General features: G+C 38.4%; 1 protein-coding gene across 1 annotated transcript; it reads left to right on the top strand.

Annotated features, from left to right (window-relative positions):
- Positions 1 to 5422: 5422 nt before the first annotated feature.
- Positions 5423 to 23962, top strand: TRAF6 (TNF receptor associated factor 6). Its single transcript, XM_036891735.2, has 7 exons — positions 5423 to 5636; positions 12482 to 12801; positions 15990 to 16140; positions 17445 to 17603; positions 19031 to 19102; positions 21024 to 21101; positions 22461 to 23962. Exons 2-7 carry the CDS (start codon positions 12506 to 12508, stop codon positions 23331 to 23333), a joined length of 1629 nt encoding a protein of 542 aa, XP_036747630.1. The 5' UTR covers positions 5423 to 5636; positions 12482 to 12505; the 3' UTR covers positions 23334 to 23962.
- Positions 23963 to 24093: the final 131 nt, after the last annotated feature.

The following is a 24093-nucleotide window of genomic DNA, read 5'->3' as shown; positions in this document are numbered from 1 at the left end:
TGGTGAAATAGTGCAGAGGGAGAAATGATAGGGGCTGCCTTGAAACTTACTATGCATGGGGTGTATTCTAAGCCCAGGATATTGGGTCACATTCCTTCATGTGCTCCTTTGGCTTTGTTTAGCCACCATTAGTGATCATGAAATCATTCAATAGGTGATTGATTTTACAACTCAAAGATTGATGACATCAGGCCATCTCCAAAATCCCTGCCTTTCCAAATGGACAGCCTCAGAGAGATTTTAAGCCAGGGCTCTTCTTCCTCCCAAACAGAATGTATGTGGGAAATGCTGCACTGAATCTCTGACCTTTATCTAGGTTCCATCATATCTAATTATTCTTTTGATTGACTCATTCTTTCTTGATCAGTAGTTTTATCAAGGGTTAACATACCTACCTCTTTATTGATTTTTTTTTGTTTTTGGCATGAGAAAGATTCTGACTCTAAGGTGCTAGTATCCATATTGCAAGTACCAGGTTGCAACTCTTCCCTAAATACAACCCGCTAGGTGATATTATTCAGGTGGCTCTAACTATATGGCTATTGCTCATTTGAGTTTGTAACTCTAGACCTGTTCTCTCCCTCAAACTTCAGAGGCTTAAATTCTGCCCCTTACTAAAGGTCTCTAACTGGGCACCAGAAAGCGTCTCAAGTCTCAGCAGATCTAACATAGAACTCTTAATTGTTTCCTCTCCAACCTGTTCCTCTCTCATTTTTCTCTATCTGATCAGTTGCTCATCAAAAATATCAAAGTCCGTGGCTATCACCAGCTCACACCCAATCAGCAAGTTCTATGACATGGGACTCTCCATTCAAAATGTATCCAAAACCTGTCCACTTCTAATCATATCAATTGTTACTCTTTAGTTCAAGTCATCTTTTCTGGACCACTGCAACCTTCCCCTACTCACCTGCCCACGGACTACTGTCCCTTGTTTCTATCCTTGTCCCCATTCTTTACACAGCAACCTGCATGATTACCATATATAACATTGTATCCCTTCCAAGCTTTTCTTCTCAAGGATTACAGACTCTGCATGATCTAGCCCAAGTCTACCTCTTGCCATTTTCTAGCTCAGTTGTCTTCTTTGCTTTTTCTCACCTGTCCCTTAAGAGTGATTTTATAACTATGTAAGATGATATATTCCATTGCACACTTTTAGGTTGGCATCTAAAATTTTTATGGTATATTCAAATAATTGTAAAGGGTATGATTCTACCATATTGTGTATTTTACACATACTTTACTTATTTCTTGACAAGGCTTTGGAGCTGCACATACAGCTCATTCAATTCTCATTCGATTTATGGGAAGAATCCATAACATAATCTAATTAACAAAACCGGTCTCCACTGACAAACCAATTCAACCAATGAGATTCACTTTACAAGAGTTTTCAATTAAAATAAATCTAGTAATATACATCATGAAAACAATCTCATTTGTGAATTTTAATTCTAAAATAAACATTACTATCACAGATGGGTGGATAGATGAATGGATGGTTGTTGAGATAGAAAGAGAAAGAAAGAAAGAAAGAAAGAGGGAAAGATTGGTGGAATGATAGAACACTGAGGTTTGTCTTGAATTTGTCCTCTGAGTGATGTAAGATGCAGTTACTTAGTATATTTCTTATTCAATTTCTCCTTGTTCTCCAAGAAATTCTCCTGTAGCAGCTGTGAATTCTTTACTTGGTTCCTTTGAAACCCTGGAGGGTTTGCACTTTAGGGCCATGCACATATCATTACATAGTCAAAATTCAGCATGGGTGAAAAGTTTGTTTTTCCTCTGTAAAATGGGAGCGGGGCTGGGATAATTAAGTAGATCATCTTTTAGAAAAGAATGCTCTGAGAATTTCATATCTAAAAATCAATTCCTTTAAAGCTAACCAGGTACAGGCATCTTACTGAAAGCCTTTGTTTCCTTAGGAGTGTGTCCAACCCAGTTTGAAGCCTGCTACTGAAGCTTCTGCTATTGTAAAGACGTCAGCTGGTGCTGCATTATCTGAGAGTTTGACTGGGGCTGGAAGATCCACTTCCAAGTAGACTACTCACAAGGTTTTGGCAGGAAGCCTCAGCAACTCACTGGCTGTTGGCAGGAGGACTCAGTTCCTCATTCCATGGGCTGGTCCATAGGGCTTCTTGGTGTCCTCATGACAGTGCAGTGGCTTCTCTTACAGGAAGTAATTTAAGAAAGAGCAAGACAGAAGCTGCAGTGTCTTCTATAAGTTAGCTTGGGAAGTCATATTCTGTCATTTCCACAATAGCCCTATTTGCTATGGAAGGGGATCACACAAGTGCATAAATACCATCTTCAAAGCTGACACACACACACACACACACACACACACATAATGGTTGTTCAATGAATATATTTTGAACTAATAAATTGTGTTTTAATTTTATAATTTAACTCCTGGAGAGCCATCTTGTTTCTAAATGTTTGGGGAAGAATCTCACTCTCCCACCACTACCCCTAAACCCCACCAAGACAGCCTACAAGGCATATCTTATTTCATTTTTCAAATAAAATGTAAAAAACAGCAATCCAGGAATGATACCATGACTGTATTTTCATACACATTTGACTTATAAGTACTATTGGATAAAATATTTTAAATTAGCATTTCAGAAAACATGGGCATTGTGGTTGCTTTACATATAACTCTACTAAAAACAATATTCAATTCCTTCCATCTACACAGGACTTCCTAGTTTGCAAAGCATTTCTACATATATGACCTCATCTGAACTCATAAAAACTCTGAAAAGAAGACAGGGTAGATTTAATTCCAACTTAATTGATGAGAACACCAAACCAGGTCCCAGTTTTAATAAGAGGCAGAGCCAGGAGCAGAACATTGATTTACCAATTTATAGTCCAGTAGGGGTACAGACTATCATAAATTATTTCAAGGAGGAACTGTGCATAGGATAGGCTGTGTTATGCTGCAGAAAAGACAATCCTAGCACCTTAAATGCTTAAATGACAGATATTTTTCTTGATATCAAGTCAATGTAGGTGGATTGACTTTTTTTTTATTAAGGTATCATTGATATACACTTTGATGAAGATTTCACAAGAAAAACAATGTGGTTATTACATTCACCCTTATTATTGAGTCCCTCCCCATGCAGTCACTGTCCATCAGTGTGGGAAGATGCCACAGAGTCCCTATTAGTCTTCTCTGAGCTACACTGTCTTCCCTGTAACCCCACACACACACCATGTGCACCAATCATGATACCCCCCCAATCCCCTTCTCCCTCCCTCCCGACCTACCCTCCCCCACCACTCCCCTTTGGTAACCGCTAGTCCCTTCTTGGAGTCTGTGAGTCTGCTGCTATTTTGTTCCTTCAGTTTTGCTTCATTGTTATACTTCACAAATGAGGGAAATCATTTGGCACTTGTCTTTCTCTGCCTGACTTATTTCACTGAACATAACACCCTCTAGCTCCATCCATGTTGTTGCAAATGGTAGGATTTGTTTCTTTCTTATGGCTGAGTAGTATTCCACTGGGAATATGTACCATATTTTCTTTAATCCATTCATCTACTGATGGACACTTAGGTTGCTTCCATTTCTTGGCTATTGTAAATAGTGCTGCAATAAACATAAGGGTGCATATGTCTTTTTTGAATCTGAGGAATTATATGGTGGATTGACTTTGAAGGCATCTGCCCTTCATACAGCAATTTTGTGATCTACCCTCTTATAGTTTTCCCCTGACCCCATTGGTTGCTACTCAGGGAAGAGGGCTTATAATGAAAAACAAACGCTTTGGCCTAGAAATGAAATGCATCCCTTCCCCTCATAGCCTGTGGGCCAGAAATAGTCATATAGCCCTGCCTGACTGCAAGGGGACAAAGAAGTACAAGTTTCCTGTGGGCCCAGGGCATGGTGAACACTAAAATTCTCCATCATATATAATCTGTGAAGAATAAATACAATTTGTAGAAGTATGAGGAGGTCCCTTGAGAAGACTTATGAAGATTGTGCAAAGGAACACACACAGAACACCTAATCTTTTTGACAGCCCAGTGCCGGGTTCTCTCATACACATTTTTATTACTTGATTCTTACTTAGCCCTGTAAGGTAGATATTATCCCCTTTTAATGGTTTAGGAAACTGAAGCTCATGGAGGTTACATAACTTGCCCTCAAGCTCATACTAATAAGTAGAGGGGAGTCTAACTCCCTTGCTCTTCCTTTTCTCCATCTCTCAATTTCGTATCATCTCTTTTCCATCCCATATAGGATTTATTTTTATAAGGCCACTGGAGTGGGATACACACAAGCTGGCAGTTCTACTGGCACTGTTTCATTTCTCAAGCTGTGTGGTAAGCACACAGAAGTGCATGTATAGTTTTTTATATTTTTTATGTCTTAAATATTTCAAAATACATTTACTTTTTTAAAAAGAGAGGGGGAGATAGAATCTGAGAATCAGTGACAGGTTCTTATCTTGAAAACAGCATTTTCTATGAATATTATCAGACAGAAGGGAGGAAATACAGTATTGTTAACATTTATTGAGCACATACTATCCCAGATAGTTTCAAATAATTTTTTTTACATGTGCTAACTTGGCTCACTGTTCCAACGACCCTGTGAGGCAAATACTATTATCCCCATTTTACTATGAGATTAAAATTGAAGAAAGTCAGATTAAATTATTTAAAGTCATGTAATTTATAAAAGGAAATAAACTGGATTTGAATGAAGCACCCTGGTTTCAGGATATGTATACATAAAAACCACCAACCTATATACATTCGCTAGATGAACTAGATAAGTTGAATTTGCAGAGGTGTGTGAAAATCTTTTGTGTATCTCCTGGGAAGTGCCTGTAACATTCCCTAGACCTTTGTGTCCAATAAAACAGGGAATTCAAAATAGTTTTCTTATGATGGTGTTGGCAGCAGTTTCAAAGAAATATTTACTATATGGGCTGGACTCCCTTAGACCAAGTGATAATACAGGGTTCTACCCATGACGGAAACTTCCTTGGCCAGAACGGTGGAGTTGGGGATGGTTTAGGATCCCGAGAGTTGCGCGCTGTAGCACGGTTGGGGTTTTCTCCGGCTGGGATAAGGAAACTATAAAAACAAAGTTTGCGTTGCTGCTGATTCTGCACTTCACCAGATCACAGTTGCACCGGGACAGATCTTCTCATAGCTATAGCTCTTACTGCAGTTTACATAGACACAGACAAACAGTTCAGGACTGCAGTGTATGGATTCCCAGGTGGGATACAGAACCGAGAGGGAAAGGAAGCCCAGCGGGAGCGTGCTGGATTGACAGCTGGACCTGTCCCGCGCCCGCGCCCCAGTGCGCGAGCCCGAGGAGGACCGCCGCCAGGGGGCGCGCAGGCCCGAGCGGCCACTCTGTCTCCTCCTCCGCCCGCTCCCGCCCCTTGCTCCTTCGGGCGGGCAGAGGAGGCGGAAGTAGGGTCCTCCGCGGCCGGGGCTGGCAGTCCGGGCGGCCCCCGGGACGCAGCAACAGCGGCCTACGGGGGCCGGGAAGTAGGCTTCCGGGCTGCCTGGGCTCAGAGCGCGGTGCAGGGCCTCTCCCGGCGTCGTGCCGAGCGGAGTCTTGCGGCCGGGTGGAGTCGGCGGCCCAGCGGACGAGAGCGGTGAGTTTCCTTCCGAGGTCTTGTGCCTGTGGCCGCGGCCTCTCTTTTCAGAGGCTGGGGACGCCGCCCCCTGCCCCCCGGCTTCCCGCAGGCTGGGGACGCCGGCCCTCCCCTCTGATTCCTACCCGCGGGGACCTCCCTCCCGCTAGCCGTCTCCCCGGTGGGAGCCCCGCGCCAGCGTCCTCAACCTACCTGCCCTCACACGCACAGTCGCGTTTCCAGAAAAGGAAACTGCCTCTTGGATTTTCTCGTCCCGCGGAACTGTTACCAGCTTTAAAAAATTTTTTTTAATGAAATCCTTTTTACGTTCCCACCGACTCCTAGAGTCGCTGTTAGGAGAACGCTATTTTTAGGTTCTCTGTTGAAGTCGATAGAGGTCCCAGGCAGCAAGTTTTTTAAAAAGGTTCGGATGACAAGAATGTTTCTCCCCCGCCCCTGCACTAAGTGGTTCTACGATTGTTCCAGACTCTGGGTTGATAAAGCTGTTCCTAGTTATTTGGCTTTAGGGGAACTCCGGATGAGAGTAAGGACTATCTTGAATGTGAACAGAAAGCACCTAAAGTATTAGCAGCTTGAATATATAGTATTTGTAGTTTCTTGGTAGAGCAAGTTTAAATGTCTTTCTACAGAGGCATAGAAACGAGAAGAACTTGTGGAGTTCTGAGTGTTGGCCTTGTGAACCTGGCCGCTCGCATTTTATCCATTCCCCTGTAAATAGTAGGGAGGGTAGAAGGGGCTTTTTTGATTTGAGATTAGTGGGCTAAAGACAGTGTGGCCACTTTTGTGACTTAAAGAAGAAACGTGTTTAAGGCAGTTGTTGCCCGTGTGATGATCAGCTATATACTTCGCAGTATTTCAGCATTGTAACTTGAGATCTTTACTGTGATAAATTTGGTTATGTGGTGCTGATAAATATGTTGCTATTTGGATTCTGAAAGAAGGTGTTCAAATCTTTGTCTCCTGGAGGACAACAAAAAGTGCCTAGGACGGGGAATTTGAATTTGTTTCAAAATTAAGATGTAACAGTGGACTATTTGGCTGCCCTTTTTGGCCATTGCAACATATTTGCAGGTCTTTGCATTTTTTGAATAGATTTTAAGGAGTTGATAATGGTTTCCTGTTTCTAGAGCTAGTAGCAAATTAAAGGTAATTTCTCAGTATTTTGTTTTGAATGGTTTGCTATATATGAGTTATATGTTCAGCTGTGAATGAATTTCTGTTGACCTAAAATTGACCAGTTCAGGTCTTAACTTGTGCATTTGCTTGGAACATTTTTCTCTTTAACATCTGTTATTTTAGAGGGCCAAATTTTTGTGCATCACCCTATTCCCTCTTCCCCAAGATATTTGATAGTAACTCTTTGGATTATAATATATACCCAGATACTAATATGTGGATTTAAGCCATGATTTATGACAAGGGTATAGTCAATATTTATTTTTCAGTCAAAATAAGTTGACAGTGGTTACATCCCAAAATATTTAATTAAGGCAGTGCTTTATCAGGTGTTTAGAAATAACAGAAATAAAACCAATGAATCACCAAAGAAGTAAATATAAAAGTTAAATGCTCACACACCATAAAAAAGACAGTTTGCAGACTGGGTGGGTTCAAACCAAAACATGGGATGAGGCTCACGGGTATATAATATAAGGCAGTTTATGTAGTGTGAAAGCAGTGACTGTTCATTCTTCACAGTGACAGGCTAGAATATTAGAATTTTCTTAAATGATAGGGAGTTGGTCAGTGGTTACTTCATCTTGATCTTGGAAAACAGATAAGGTTTTGCTTGTGATTTCCAGAGGTATAAGCAAGAAATGACCCAGATCAAGGTAGCACAATAAGCTGAATTAAGCTTTACCTGTATGAATAAACTGGTTTTGTCTGCTCAGGGAATTTTCAAGGTTGGTCTCTGTTTTTTTTTTTTTAACTTCTTACTGTACTAGATTCACAACTCCAAAAGGTAATTGCAATTATGAAGTTCTTAACCTACAAGCCAAGGAACAACTTAAACTTTGTTCCATCACTTCTCTTAATCCATGTAAAAAGCCACATAAATTCTGAATGTCGGAGTAGAATAGAAGCTATAAGAAATCTTTATTTTACAGATAAGAATATGTATTAACACTTAACTTATTTTAGCTGATGGAAAGCCAACATTCTATCCCAGGCCTGCTCTTGTAGCATACATGAAGTGGATACTGTGGCACCATATGAGATCAAAAAGAATCCTAAGAGAGCATAATATTTTCTGCATTGGTGCCAGATATCTTCTATAGTTGACTCAAATTACTTCTGATTCTTCTTAGTGTTAATTAAAATAGCTACTCATTGCAGTTAGAAAAGTGATTTTCACTAAGTTAAGTCATCACAATCCCAAAGAGTAAAGGGGAAAATGTTTTAGCTTGCCAAAAAGAAAGAGTAAACATAAAAATACTGAATGGCAACCAAAATACTGTTTTTAGCTTAATTTTCCCTTTGCAGTATAGAAAAATGGAACTATACTCAGCAGAGAGCAATTATCTGAACAAGTTTATTTGGAGGATAAAAAGGTTCTGTATTACTACTTAAAGCAAGAAAAGTACTGTGAGAATTGAGGGAATCTAGGTTTTTTTTTTTTTTGGTATCAGTAATATGCAATCACATGAGCAACATTGTGGTTACTAGATTTCCCCCATTATCAAGTCACCACCACATACCCCATTACAGTCACTGTCCATCAGCATAATAAAATGCTATAGAGTCACTACTTGTCTTCTCTGTGCTATACTGCCGTCCCCGTGCCCCACCCCTACATTATGTGTGCTGTGTGCCAATCGTAATGCCTCTTATTCCCCTTCTCCCTCCCTTCCCACCCACCCTCCCCAGGCACTTTCTCTTTGGCAACTATTAGTCCATTCTTGGGTTCTGTGAATCTGCTGCTGTTTTGTTCCTTCAGTTTTTGCTTTGTTCTTAATGCTCCACAAATGAGTGAAATCATTTGGTGCTTGTCTTTCTCCACCTGGCTTATTTCACTGAGCATAATACCCTCTAGCTCCATAAATGTTGTTGCAAATGGTAGGATTTGTTTTCTTCTTATGGCTCAATAATATTCCATTGTGTATATGTACCACATCTTTATGCATTCATCTACTGATGGACACTTAAGTTGCTTCCATTTCTTTGCTATTGTGAATAGTGCTGTGATAGACATAAGGGTGCATATGTCTTTTTGAAACTGCATTCTTAAGGTAAATTCTAAGGAGTGGAAATCCTGTGTCAAATGGTATTTCTATTTTTAGTTTTTCAGGAACCTCCATATAGCTTTCCACAGTGGCTGAACTAGTTTACATTCCCACCAACAGCGTAGGAGGGTTCCCCTTTCTCCACATTCTCTCCAGCATTTGTTGTTCCTAGTCTTTTCTATGTTGGCCATCCTAACTGGTGTGAGGTGATATCTCATTGTGGTTTTAATTTGCATTTCCCTGATAATTAGTGATGTGGAGCATCTTTTCATGTGCCTGTTGGCCATCTGAATTTCTTCTTTGGAGAAGTGTCTGTTCATATCCTCTGCCCATTTTTTAATAGAGTTATTTGCTTTTTGGGTGTTGAGGCATGTGAGTTCTTTATATATTTTGGATGTTAACCCCTTGTGGGATATGTCATTTACAAATATATTCTCCCATACTGTAGGTTGCCTTTTTGTTCTGCTGATGGTGTCCTTTGTGTAAGATAAATTCTAGCCAAAATAAGCAGGCGAAGAGAGGCAACAAAGGGCCAGGTAATTTATTTGAACGTAAACACCCTGGCGAGATTTCCTCAGTCTACAGAAATAGAGGCTGGGGAATTCGCGCGTAAGCAGACAGGCAGCGAGTTTTTAAAGAAGGTAGGGGGAGGCAGAGCTTACATTTACAGCTGTGCGAGGATTGACTAACATATCAGGTTGGGAGGGTGCAACAGCTGGGGACTTTGACATGTCATCAGGGTCCGACGTGGCAGGGGCAGCAGCCGGGGACTTTGATACGTCATCAGTGTCCGACGTGCTTGCTCCTCCTGTCAGTGCTCTCAGCCTTACACTTTGCTGTACAGAAGCTTTTTAGCATGATGTAGTCCCATTTGTTCATTTTTTATTTTGTTTCCCTTGCCCAAGGAGATGCATTCAGGAAAAAGTTGCTCATGTTTATGTTCAAGAGATTTTTGCCTATATTTTCTTCTAAGAGTTTTATGGTTTCATAACGTATATTCAGGTCTTTGATCCATTTTGAGTTTATTTTTTGTATGGGGTTAAACAATAATCCATTTTCATTCTCTTGCATGTAGCTATACAGTTTTGCCAGAGGGCATCTAGATTTTTAAGAGCACTCACTTTTATGTCTTAAACTGCATCCCTGCAGTGGAATTCCTTTTAAAGAATTGTGACTGATTAGACAGGTTTTCTTAGGAACACATTTGATGTAAAAGGTCCCTTTCAAATATCTAAAGACCTTCAAGTCTGTTGACCTGTATGGTATATAGACTATCCAATAAGCTGAATTTTAACTGAACATGTGGGCAGAAAAAGTAAATTTGGCTCATTAACTTTTGTCTTTTCCTTCTGACTAGCACCTTTGTATGTGTTGTTCAACAAATAACAAATACTAATTTCTCAAAAGTGGTTTTACTTTTAAAAAATAAAATGATTTAAGATTCAGAAGATAAATATCCCTAGAGTTGTTAAGGATATATAAAGTGGGCTTTCTCATGCTTACTCTGTTTTTGGATGTGGGCATTAAAAAAAGCCTTTGATACATATTAGATAAGCAGCATTATCTGTCAGAAACCTCAAAAAGTTGCATACCCTTTGATCTAATAATTCTACTTCTAGGAAATATACCTAAGGAAGGAATTGGAAACAAAAAATATGTGTCTGGGAAGAAAAATGACAAAGGATATAAACCCTAGTGTATGTAACAGTGTCATCTCTCAGATTTGGAGAGTATAATAGGGGCCTTATACCCTATCCTGGAGTGCATGTGTAATGAATGGCTAGTTCCACCATCTCTGTCTGGCCATCTCTTCCTCCCTCTCAATTTGTACCAAATCCTCCCTAAAAATCTGCCTTAGCTTTAATAAGGCTTTGGGATTGTTTCTAACTTTTCAAAAATACTACATTGAAACTGAAAAAGTAAGAAATAAAGTGCCCTTTTTCATTACTGATTCTGTCAATGCAGCATCATAACACAGGACAGCTCATGTTTAATAGAAGCTGTGTTCAGCACCTTAGTCTGGTGTGATAAAAATAAAGGGAAAGAAATTTCAAATGCAGCTTTATTGACAAATTCATTAAAACACAACGAGACGAACATAGCACAGTACAAAGTGTCCAGGCTCATGGGTCAAGTAGACTTAGGTTTTGATCCCAATTCTGTTACTTATTTGTTGGGCAGTCCTCGGCAAGGTACTTTACCTTTTTTAAGCTCCATAGTTTCTACTTACGTAAAGGGGACACAGTAAAATTATTAACTAAAATCATTGTATTGAGCTGCACATAATAACAACTCATTCTTACTTGCAGGCATTGTTCTAAGTGCTTTTTACATGTTACCACATTTAATCCTCTAAGTAAATTCTGAGGTGGATTCTGTTAGTATCCCTAATTATATATGAGGAAACAAGCATAGAGAGGTTATATAACTTGCCTAAGTCATACACCAAGTGGTGAAGAAAAGAGTTAAACCCGAATCATCTGATTCCAGTGCCGAGCTCTTCACCGCTTCGCGTATTGCCCTTTCCAGCCAGACAGTGCCTCATCCTTTCTAGTGCTTCTCAAGTGGTACTCCAGCTCTTTTGGAGACGAAGAGGAAGATACCTGTAGTGATGAAAAGACACAGAATTACTGTCTTAATCCACTGTTTGGCATAGTGGAAGCCAGGATTGTCATAAAAAATAAGACAGGCAGGAGGATAATTGTCTACCATATTGACTGGAAGCTTGCATTCTGTTTCTGAAATTCTATCTGGCACATATTAGGAATTTTCCTCAGTGATAATTATGTACAACAGGCACCTGGTTACACAGGCTGTGAGTTGCTTTCAGCCATTAACTTCTAACCCATAAATACCATATTGGTGGTTTAGAATTTGAAAGTATCCTGTCCTGTGAAATCCCACAGGATCCAAAGGGATCACTCACCGTGAAAGCAGTAGTTTTCCACAGGCAAGGGAAACCTCACTTGTTTTTCCAGTCATTAATAATGAAACATAGTCACTTGACCAGACTGAAGGCAAAGGGCATACAAATAAAAACTTTTCAATTCCATTCTTTCTACATAATCGAAATTCCCACACTGAGCATTTCGAAGTACTTAGAGAATTTTAGACCTAGAGGAAACCAAGATACAAATGGTTAGTTACCCAGAATCACACCCGATTGCCTTGTGCTTTGCTCTTCCTTGCACTGCCTCTGGTCATCCTGTGCTCTTCAGCTCAGGATACTTGAAGGAACTTCAGCAACACAAGGAAGTTCTTCGGCAGAGGCTTAGTGAACACTTAATATCTGAAAGGTCTACTGAGGATATGAAAGTTAAATTCTTGACTTCAGTTACAGGAAGCAGACATACACAGATAATTACAATATAACTAAGCATTACAACTGGGGTGCTTTTTTTCTTTTACCCTTATGTCTGTCTTTCTACTAGATCATGAACTCTTTAACTTACTATAAAATAGTAATCATGAAGTAAAGCTCAAAAACTTTGTGTTTTTTATAAGTAATATTAACACAGCTAATGTATAGCATTAAAAGGTAGCTTGCATAGATAAGCTATGATATATATGTGTATGTAAGTATATGCATGTTAAGACACTTCTTTGTATTGCTAATTCTAGAGGACTGTTGCTAATCACGTTACTATGAGTCTGCTAAACTGTGAAAACAGCTGTGGATCCAGCCAGTCTGAAGGTGACTGCTGTGCAGCCATGGCCAGCTCCTGTAGCACTGCAGCAAAAGACGACAGTGTGAGTGGAACTGCCAGCACAGGGAACCTCTCCAGCTCTTTTGTAGAAGAGATCCAGGGGTATGATGTGGAGTTTGACCCACCCCTGGAAAGCAAGTATGAATGCCCCATCTGCTTGATGGCGTTACGGGAAGCAGTGCAAACACCCTGTGGCCACAGGTTCTGCAAAGCCTGTATCATCAAATCAATAAGGTACGTGACATAAGAAAGATCCGTGTCCTATAACAGAACCAAATTCAGAGAACATTGTTATATAAAACACAGTTATCCCACGCGTAGTCTTATACCTAAAAAAGCTGCTTAGGGAAAAAAGATAATGGATAGAAAATTGAGGGATTTAGATTCTTATTCCAGTTCTTACTGTGGTATGAAGGGTAACTACTATCTTGTCCCTCTCCTGAGCCTCAGATAAATAAATAAGTAAATAAATAGCTGCTTCTATTTAAAGGAATTCTATTGCAGACTAGGGGGTAAGTCTCTATGCTTTAAGAATATAATAAAATAAGTGCACCTTAAATGATGATGTGACTAGAATATGATAATCTCAACCATACAAAGGACCTTCACTCTGTAAATGATCAGTTATTCTGATTAAATTTTTACCTGCTACCTAATAGCTGGACAAATGTAAAATAACCAGTATTTTTAAAGAAAGTATTAATTGATGGCTCTATCTTCATAATACATCCAAAATAAATCCCCTTCACTGCCAACTGAATCACCATCAGCTCTCAGTCCTCCCTATTCTACCCTTGCCTTCCTTGGCAGACTGTTCTCAGTACAACAGTGAACTTAATAAGATTATGTCATCTCTGCTCAGAATATTGCAGCAGATCATCTGGGAGTAAAATCCAGTGTCCTTGTAAGGCCTCTGTATGATAGAACCATAATCCGTTTTCTGATCTCCTCTCTGCTCTGCTGACTTCCTTCCACCAGTTTACTCTGCTGCTGCTGCTTGAACATGTCAAGCCTGCTCCTGACTTGGGGAATTGGCTATAGCCGTTCTCTGCTTAGGACACGCTTACTTCAGTTAACTGCCTAGCTAATGCTCTTCACTCCCTCCAGTATGGCTCAAATCTGACTTTCTCATAGGTACCTGGGCTACCTTGCTTATACCACAGCTTGCCCACCTCCCCTCACACTTCCTGTCTTTCTTACCTACTTTACTTTTTTTTCTTAGCACTTTTCACCTTCTAAAATACCAGGTAATGTCTATTGTCTGCTTGCCCACTGGTAGAGAAACTACTTGAGAACAGGGGTTGAGATCTGTTGTATTTCTTGATATTTCCCAAGTTCTAGGAACAGTGCCTGACACACAGTAGATGCTCAGTAAATCCTGGTTGCTTTAACTGAATGAAGATACATGAGATTTCCCCAAATGATTCAAATTCATCTCATAAGAAATAGATACATTTTACTGTTATTCAAAAGTGTATGGGAATATTTTTAGGTGACTGAGGAATTCTCTGTAGAACAAAAATATGGAAGAAATGGGGGAATTTTATGTTCTTCAATAAATTAGCATGTAACTATATTGGTGAAATCTTCTTAAGTAGAGTAAGCTAGCTATTCACTGGTCTTGTAAGATTTTCTCTTTCAACTTTTAAATTAACTTTTCTATGAAACTTGAATTTAGGTAACTACATCCATACTTGGGACTTGGCCTAATTTAAGTTACAAGCAAGCAGGTGTTTCATTTCAATTTTTGGAAAAAATGTGTTACTCAGTGTTGAATTGGCAAGATCTGTTTAGGGTAGGTTTTCTCAGCCTCCTTGCTACTGGCATTTTGAGCCAGACATGTCCTGTGTGTTGTAGGATGACTTAACAGCATCCCTGGCCTCTGCTCACTGGATGCTGTAGTGTGTAGTATCCCCTTCCCCCCATGTTGTGTGACCTGGAGTGTCTCCAGGCATGGCCAGATGTTCCTGGGGAGGCAGAATTGCCCCAGTCAAGACCATTGATTTAGGGTATACATGGGAACAGTGTTAAAGGTTCAGCTTTTTTTTCTGTTTATAATGGTTTTATTTATATTTAGGTAAAAGTAGTACCATATTACAAATCATTGATATATAGTATTTTACCAAGTGTCACCCATGCCCAGGAAGATAGCTAATCTTTAGCAATTTTTTAATAGCAAGATACTCGTGAAAGTAGTGGGACAGTGGTCTGAAAAGGAAGTAAAACCCATAAAAGGAAGTCTGAGGCTTTTTTTCCCTATTCGCCTCTCTAAGCCAGAAACAACACTTATTTTGACTCTAATGTTCTTAAAAGAATAAAATTTCTCATCCATTATAGTATTTCACAGAATCAAACGCATCCCAGTCTAATTCCATTTTCTTTTGGAGTGATTGCTAATGTTCTGAATGGTTTCCAGTTTACTTTGTAAGGCTCATCATATTTTCTCTTAGATATCCATCGCTTAGATTTTGAGTATACGTATATGCATAAATTTGTTTATTGCTTTCTATGCTTCTTAGAAAATATTTGACAGTGTAATAGCATTGTGCATTTTAAAGAGGCCCCATAAACATTGATTCTGTCTCTCACCTTTATTAGCTCTAAGGCATTTGATGGCAGACCCCATTTTTCCACACCTTTTACCTACCACAGCAACTAGCCCTGTCAGTTTACATATGGGAGGTACTCAACAAATGTTTGAGTGATTGATTAATGATCCTATAGCATGCCTGACCTACCACATATTGGAGTGAAGATTGAAATATCCAAAAAGTTAAATGGGAATGATAGACACCCAAGCATCCTGGGGATGATTTTTCCCACTATAAGACAGAATAAACTACTGGAAAGCAGAACATAGAGGTCCTTTAACTCCCTCCTACATTGTACGGTAGTTACAAAGGAGACCTTCTGTTGCCCATGAGTCAGAGTGTTGTAATGACTTTCAGAGTGTACCTTAAAATGTGCCCTCGTAGGGATACTGCTAATTGGTTTAATTTTTACTTATGATTGACCAGTACAGTGTAGCATGTTATTAGTATTATACACAGCATATTTAGTTCCTCTCACTAGTATGTTGTTGTGTAGCTGCTAACAGAGCATAGGCCTGCCAGATTGCCAGAATTCCCATCCTTAACTTTTACTTCATTTTATGCCAATCAAAATATAATTTTATTCAAATAATTTTTCTCCTTCTTTGGTTAGAGTGCCACAGTCTAAACTCCCATAGTTTTTAATAGGTAATGAATATGGTTCTGGTTGTATTCATCTTATAAGAGAATAGTTTATTTTGGTGATAGTATGCAATGTATAATGTGTTAAGTTATTTTCCATTGGAAATAACAAATGGAGAATTTGTATGTGGTAAATTAAAGTTTATATATTCTAATGTGAAGATGTATGTAACTCTTTGTTTCCTTTAGGGATGCAGGTCACAAATGTCCAGTTGACAATGAAATACTGCTGGAAAATCAACTATTTCCTGACAACTTTGCAAAACGAGAGATTCTTTCTCTGATGGTGAAGTGTCCAAATGAAGGTTGTTTGCACAAGATGGAGCTGAGGCATCTTGAGGTATGAAAGTTACTCTACCCTTTAGTGTATATGCAAGATAGTTCCTAGAGAATAGGGACTTTGTTCTGTTCATCTGTGTATTCCTAGTACCTAGCATATAATAATTGCTTAGTAAATTCTTGTTGAATCAATACCAATCCTTTCATTATTGAATATAAATATCAAATACAAACTAGACATTACTTATCCGTCTACTCTGGCTTAGCCCCAGTGATGATAATAAAGAAATCGGTATGCTTCTACAATTTTTTGAGGTGAACATTGTCTGAAGAAAACTGAAGAGCATTTTAAATACAGATATCACATGTTAGTCCCATAGCTTTGTTTCTCTCACTCTAAAATAAGCAGTAATTCCCATGTAGCCTCATTTTAATACCCTCATTATACTTCTTCCTGTTTTCTAAATTGTGCGTTTTATTATGAACTAAATGGAGTCCTCTTAGAGATGGACGTTAGTTGAAGCAGTCAGATAAACGAATTTACTTTTAAATTAAGTCAGTCAATTCTTGGCTTGGTAATTTTATAAGAAATACAGTATTGTTTATATTCTATTTGAAATTAACAGTTTAAGCCTAATTGCAACTTGCCCCCTTTACTTAGCTTCTTTTGAAGGAGTGGCCCTTTTGACACAGTATTAAATTGATAATCAGAAGATCTGAATTTTTCCAGTTCTCTTCCTTAATTAGATACATGAACTTGAGAATTCACATTCTTTGTATAAATTTGCAATTCACAACTATTACTTGAAAAAGATCATTAAGGCCTTCATATTGTGGTTCTCTGGTACATACTAGACAAAGTAGATTCAGTAGCCAATTCTATAAAAGAGAACAGTCTATTCTTTTTTTTTTTTTTTTAATTTTTTATTAAGGTATTATTGATATGCATTCTTATGAAGGTTTCACATGAAAAAACAATGTGGTTACTACATTTACCCGTATTATCAAGTCCCCACCCATACCCCAATGCAGTCACTGTCCGTCAGTGTAGTAAGATGCCACAGATTGTCTATTTGCCTTCTCTGTGCTACACTGTTTTCCCCGTGATCCCCCACACCATGTGTACTAAACATAATACCCCTCAGTCCCCTTCTCCCTCCCTCCCCACTCACCCTCCCACACCCCTCCCCTTTGGTGACCACTAGTTCCTTCTTGGAGTCTCTGAGTCTGCTGCCATTTTGTTCCTTCAGTTTTGCTTTTTTGTTGTAGTTCACAAATGAAAGAACAGTCTATTCTTAGAAGAGATTATATTTAGAAAGTTTAAGGGTTGGCAAATACTAATCAATTATTTTTTCTTTATTTTAGGATCACCAAGCACATTGTGAGTTTGCTCTCATGAATTGTCTCCAATGTCAGCATCTCTTCCAAAAATGCCAACTTAATATTCACATTCTCAAGGAGTGTCCAAGGAGACAGGTTTCTTGTATAAACTGTGCTGCATCCATGGCATTTGAAGAAAAAGAGGCATGTACTAAGTTGGATTTGTTAATTCCACTAATTCTTAAAAGACTTTTTTAAAATATACATTTGGTAGCGTTAGCCGGAAATGTACATTTGAAGGGGTTAGTGGTAGATGAGGATGTTACTCCAGTTCTGAGTCTATGTTATCAGTTGTGAGAAAATTGATTTTTAAGAAAGAAAGTTCAGTAAACCATTTTAGTGAATAAATGTAGTGCTATATGTGTATATATCCTCAGAAAAGATTGTTTATACTACCGACCACTATAGTAGATGCAAGTAACATAATCTAGGAAAGACATGTGCTGATCTACTTTTCTATGTGGTATTTTAATGACCAGTCTTGGATTAGGGACAACCAAGTAAATGATTACTGTGTTAAGGCAAACCTTGCTCTTTGAAAAAGATGAGTTGTTCAAACGTTTATAGAAATAAGTTAAATCCCACAATGTGTTCCACTGGTGATAATTCATCGAGCTATACACATACAACAAATTCACTTTTTTGTACATGTTGTATTTCAATTAAAACTTTTATCTTTGAAAAGAAAATTCCTGGTGCCTGACAGCATTGTGATGATAAAACATTTTTACACTTAGAAACTGAGATGTGGAAAGGTTAAGTTATTTTATATTAATATTGCCAACGACAAAACCAGCACTGAGATCCTAATGCTGGATCCCCATTCTTTGTTCTTTTTACTAAAATAATCTACCTAAAATTTATGGTTCTTTTTAAATAATGATTAAGGTACTTCCCTTAAGCTTCTTTGTTATAAATTCATATTGGTAATTTCCCCTCTTTCTTTAGAGATAAAGCATATTGTACTCATTAAGTTGATGAAATATTTTTTTTAAAGTCATCAACGTGAGGCATAATTAGAGCAAATTATTGTCTTCCTAAGCTTCAGTAAATTAAATGGAGTTGACCTGGAAAGCTAATTATTTCCTGGCATGTCAACTGAACTAAATTCATTGTATCCTAGAAAGCAAGGTCTACCCTCCTAGGGTGTATGAGAAACTGGGCACCAAAGCCTTCTACCCTAATAATGCTTCTGTTCTTCACTCCACTTGATAAGAGCTGTAATTAAATCATCATGCTATTAGAAATTTTTGGAAGAGTGCCTTTGGAGAATTACAGTATTGGTAAATGATGTCCAAGTAGTCACAGTTGCTCTGGCATTAGGTTAAGTGATTTAAAATATCCTCTTTCACATACTACCATATTCTTTTAAAGAGCTAGAAGGTAGGAAGAATTTCATCACTGCACTAAGGGAGAAAAAAAAATCTTGGTATATTCTCACATTTTCATTTTGCACAAATTGATGTCCTTAATTTGTCCATAGTGAAAAGATTGCTTTTTATAAAAATAGGTTGTTTTAACTTTTTCAGATTTTCCTCATGATTTTCTTCTATTTCTCTAATAAAATTTAGATCCATGACCAGACCTGTCCTTTGGCAAATGTCATCTGTGAATACTGTGATACCATGCTCATCAGAGAACAGGTATAATAATTCCCTTTCACAAATTAATATTTCTGTAAATAGATTAAAGAAGTGAGTTGGGTTTTTAATTGAAAATTTTAAATGAATATAGGTTAAAGAAGTATTAGAAATATGTGACAATTTTTCTTATAAATCAATATAATAAATACTTAATAAAATACTCAGCTCTCTGTACTTAAAATTCCTAAATCATTAACAGAATACCTGTGTTTGTGTATATTCATAAAAGTTCCCAACAAAACCAATTTTAAGATAATTTTAAGATAAAAATAATTTTAAAATCCTCATTTAAAGAAAAAAAATAACTTTAAGAAATACATATTACACACTGTGAAACAGAGATCTTAGGTGCCTAAGAGACAACAATGAAATAGAGGAAAGCAAGTTTATTCAGTAGCAAAACATTATTTGTAGCTATAGCCTCTGAGACTTTTTGGGAGATTTTGTGATTTCCAGCATCTCTAGCCCCTCTGCTTAGTTGTTGTGTAGGCCACTAATGGGGCAGCATCAGAAGTAGTAATTGTAATAGAAAACTATACATTTTTATTATTAATACAGAAAGGAAAATTCCATCTGATCACTATCTTTTGACATTTGGTGAGTTTAACCACAAAATATAAATATTAGTCATCAAATATTTATATACCCATGAGATCTGCAAACCCAAAGATCATAACTGATACCTTACGGTGTGGAAGCAAGCAAAACCTGTTACCCTACTAAACTTTTCCATTTGTCTGTTAACAGAATCCTTTAATTTTTTTCCAACAAAGCTTTAGGTTGAAGGTGTTAAACTTCTTTCTGCTTATGAAGTCTCATAACCCAGCAAAAGTAACACATAATGTGGGAAAAAAACCCTGGGTTAAGAGTCAGAAAATACAGGTTTTGATCCTGGCTCTGCCACTGACTTGCCTACTGACCTCTGACAAGAAAGCTGATATTCTAGATCAGGAATCAGTAGAGTAGCCTGCTGGCCAATCTGGACTGCTGTCTGTTTTTGTAAATAAGTTTTATTGGAACACAGCCATGCCCTTGTGTCTGTGTGTTATATATGGATGGTTTTGTACCACAGTGGTAGAGTTGAGTACTAGGGACCATAGGGCCACAGAGCTGAAAATGTTTACCATCTGACCATTTACCAAAAAAATGTTGCTGACCTCTCTTCTAGATAATGTGAAATAAAGATTGGATTAAGTGATATCTAAGGTCCTTTCTGCTTGAAATATCTGTGATTATAGCCAAACTAAATTTCTAAAGGGAATTTAATACCACTTTCAAAGAATAGGATTTTGCATAATGGTTCTCACCTTAAAGAATGTGTTTCAGAGTCTCCAAATCAAAGACTGAGACTTTTTTTAGAACTTTTATTACTGTGCTTAAAAATGCTTTCTAACATCTGAGTCTCCCCTGGGTAGCCAAAACATATCCTAGCTAAAAAAAAAAGTAAGATTTATGAGAGATGGTCCTTGGGAAAGTAATGAGCGCCATCAGTGGCTTCAGTGTCCGCAGTTGACTATTCAATGGCCTTGGATCACAGTGGGAGTCCTGGTTGAGTTTGCAGTTGTAGTTGATAGCAGAAGGTGCCTTTTCTCCAAAATGCCACTAGAGGGTACCATTTCCCAACAAACAAATTTATGTTGAAATAAATTTTGAGTGATTTGGGGGGATGGTATAAGATGTTGATATTGCCTTTCTCTGTGACTTTTGGAAGTAAATATTATTTCAGTGTTTGTGAGCTGCATAGTTTCTGTTGCAGGTACTGCACTCATCTCTGCCGTCGTGGCACAGAGACATAGCAATCCATAGACAATACATCATTTTCTTCAGATGAAATGTAAATCCTCATTTCAAGTGTGCTCTCATCAAGCTAGGACATGATATGTAGGGAAAAACATTTTTCAACCTTTGTTTTGGTTTTCAGATGCCTAATCATTATGATCTAGACTGTCCTACCGCCCCAATTCCATGCACATTCAGTACTTTTGGTTGCCATGAAAAGGTAAGGTGTTTCCTTTGTTTTTCTTTTAATTCTCAAATGTAGATAAAGAAAATTCAGTTAGAGTGGAGGGGAGGGCACCAATGGGAATGGAGATGGCTGACATGCATTGTATATGTAGTCTTAAGCTCCAAAGAGAATTGGGGTACAGCATACTGATTTGAGGAAGTAGTTTGTGATGATAAAGGAAGGTGTGATTGAGATCATTTAGAGTGAAAATGTACAGGAAAGAGAATTAGACCAGGAGAGGAGATGAACGAACAGTATTAGAGATTGTTGAAGTAGTCAAATTAGTCACAACTAGTGATAAGCTGTGTCAAATATCTGATATAGAACGCTGTTTAGTGATAAGCCATTCTTTCTGGAGAGTGCAGCTACACATCTACTTTTCCATTATGGTTTTTTATATATTTTTTACAATAAGCATGCATTTATTACTTTAAAAGAGAAAGTGAACAAATGATATTCGGTATGATTACATTTTGTGGCAAGATTCTGTATTTGTGCACATAGAGAAAAAGAGTTGAAGGAAGTGTATCAAAATGCTTATAGTAGTTACATGAGGTAATAGGTAACTTTGTTTTATGATCATCTATATTTCCTTTTTCTGTACTATACTTGAATTCTGTGTATATATGTATTTATACATGGGAAGTATAAAAATTACTTTTATAATAAAAGTCATTATGAGTTTTTTTTTCAGATAGCAGTTAGGATGTTCTTGATAAGCTGAGAAGAATATGAAAACAAAGTCCAATTTGTAGTATATTTGTAAAATAAATGAGGAATTGGGGACAGTGCAGAGGGACTATTGAGATTATAAAAGGGAGAGAGAGAAAATGGTATTAGCCCAGGGGGATACACAAGATCAGTAGAGAGGTCTGCCCCCCACCCCTTTTTTCTGAATGGGAAAGACTTTAATAATTTTATTCTGAGGAAAGGGTTAGGGAAGAGAATGTTTGAAGATAAAGAAGAAATGGGAAAACTAAGCAAAACCTCTGAGTTGTAAAGGTATGGATGCCAGTTAGAGCCCAGGTAAGGCATTAATCTCAGACAAGCAGGACATCATCTCTAAATCAGAAGAGAAGGATGGGTGTATGGATGTAGATCCTGATACTTTTATATGTGGGAGGAAGATTTATCTTAGTTCAAGCTGAGAGTGTTCAGCAGCTAGCCTCAGTTTTTCAGTGAAATAAGAAGCAAGATCATTTCATTGAATTGAGACTCTAATGAAGATGAAGAAGGTTGGGAGGAACTAAAGGGAGTTGTGATGTTACCTAAAAACTTTTTTTTGGCTTGGCTAGGTCCCTTTCCTAGTCTTCACAGTATCTATTCCATCTAAGGCTTCTGCTCCATTTCTAGATGCAGAGGAATCACTTGGCACGCCATCTACAAGAGAATACTCAGTCACACATGAGAATGTTGGCCCAGGCTGTGCAGAGCTTAAGCCTTGCTTTAGCTCCCATGCCTCCCATACGTGATATGTTTCCATATGATTCTGCCTCTGTGTCCCGGGCTTCCTCTGGATGTCACCCAGAGGTCGAGAATTTCCATGAAATCATTCAACAGTTAGAGGGTCGCCTTGTAAGACAAGACCATCAAATCCGAGAGCTGACTGCTAAAATGGAAACACAGAGCATGTATGTAAATGAGCTCAAACGAACTATTCGAACCCTTGAAGACAAAGTTGCCGAAATGGAAGCACAGCAGTGCAATGGGATTTACATCTGGAAGATTGGTAACTTTGGGATGCACTTGAAATCTCAAGAAGAGGAGAAACCTGTTGTCATTCATAGCCCTGGATTCTACACAGGCAAACCCGGGTACAAACTGTGCATGCGCCTGCACCTTCAGCTTCCAAATGCCCAGCGCTGTGCAAACTACATATCCCTGTTTGTCCACACAATGCAAGGAGAGTATGACAGCCACCTCCCTTGGCCCTTCCAGGGTACAATACGCCTTACAATTCTTGATCAGTCTGAAGCACCTATAAGGCAAAACCATGAAGAGATAATGGATGCCAAACCAGAGCTGCTTGCCTTCCAGAGACCCACAATCCCACGGAACCCAAAAGGTTTTGGCTATGTGACTTTTATGCACCTAGAAGCCCTAAGACAAAGAACCTTCATTAAGGATGATACTTTGTTAGTACGCTGTGAGGTCTCCACCCGCTTCGACATGGGTAGTCTTCGGAGGGAGGGTTTCCAGCCACGGAGTACTGATGCAGGGGTATAGCATCCTTGTGTTTGTTCAAAACAAAACCAAAAATACCCCATCTGGAGAAAACAGTGTCTTTCCGTGCCCTGTTCTCAATAATATGCAAGCAAGAAAAGCAGTGGGAAAGATGTACCCACCGGTGAATGTTGTTAGATCACTTACCACTTCTTCCTGCTACACATACCTGAAGCAGTTTTTTCTTGGGAATCTACATGTTCCATGCTTTTTCAGAAACTGAAGTGCCTGTGGCCAATTGCACCAGCTATTGTGTCAGTTAGTATACCTCTTTGTTGTACTTTCTGGGCTTTCACACCAGTGTGTTTTACTGGTCAAAAAGCCCAGGATTGGAGTGAAAAAGCTCAAACCTTTTAGTAATGACATTCCTTAAAACTTTAGCTTATTTTTGTAGTATTATGTGTAATATATTAAACTTGAGAATCACTACCGCCTTGTGCTGGTGCCAGCAAGGAGTTAATTACTTTAGAGTTCTCATTTTTTTTGACCTCCTATAGGTTTCAGATGATTTGAACCTTACTACTTGGAAAGCTTAAGTTCTCATTCACCCCATTCCCCCCATCCCCTGAGATGTAACTGAAGATATTCAGAAACTAGTTTAAGCCCTAAATATAACCTCATTCAGTGAACATATCTGTTGAATTGTTCTTGTTTAAGTGTTTCATTCTACTTCACTTACATTTCCTTGAGGCGATGAAGTAGCATCTTCATAGTTCAGGATTCTGAGAACCATGCAGAACCAACTGCTTAGTGTTATGCTATA

The sequence above is a fragment of the Manis pentadactyla genome, chromosome 9 (assembly GCF_030020395.1).
Source record: "Manis pentadactyla isolate mManPen7 chromosome 9, mManPen7.hap1, whole genome shotgun sequence".
Taxonomy (NCBI): Eukaryota; Metazoa; Chordata; class Mammalia; order Pholidota; family Manidae; genus Manis; species Manis pentadactyla.
Note: the sequence above shows the minus strand (reverse complement) of the source record. Positions and strands in the feature narration are given on the sequence as shown.

Bases quoted from the DNA above. Each gene is read 5' to 3' on its own strand.
- TRAF6 (XM_036891735.2), top strand. From the start codon at position 12,506: ATGAGTCTGCTAAACTGTGAAAACAGCTGTGGATCCAGCCAGTCTGAA. The intron at 16,141-17,444 runs GTATGAAAGTTA...TCTTTATTTTAG, and splicing joins TGGAGCTGAGGCATCTTGAG to GATCACCAAGCACATTGTGA. The intron at 17,604-19,030 runs GCATGTACTAAG...AATAAAATTTAG, and splicing joins TGGCATTTGAAGAAAAAGAG to ATCCATGACCAGACCTGTCC.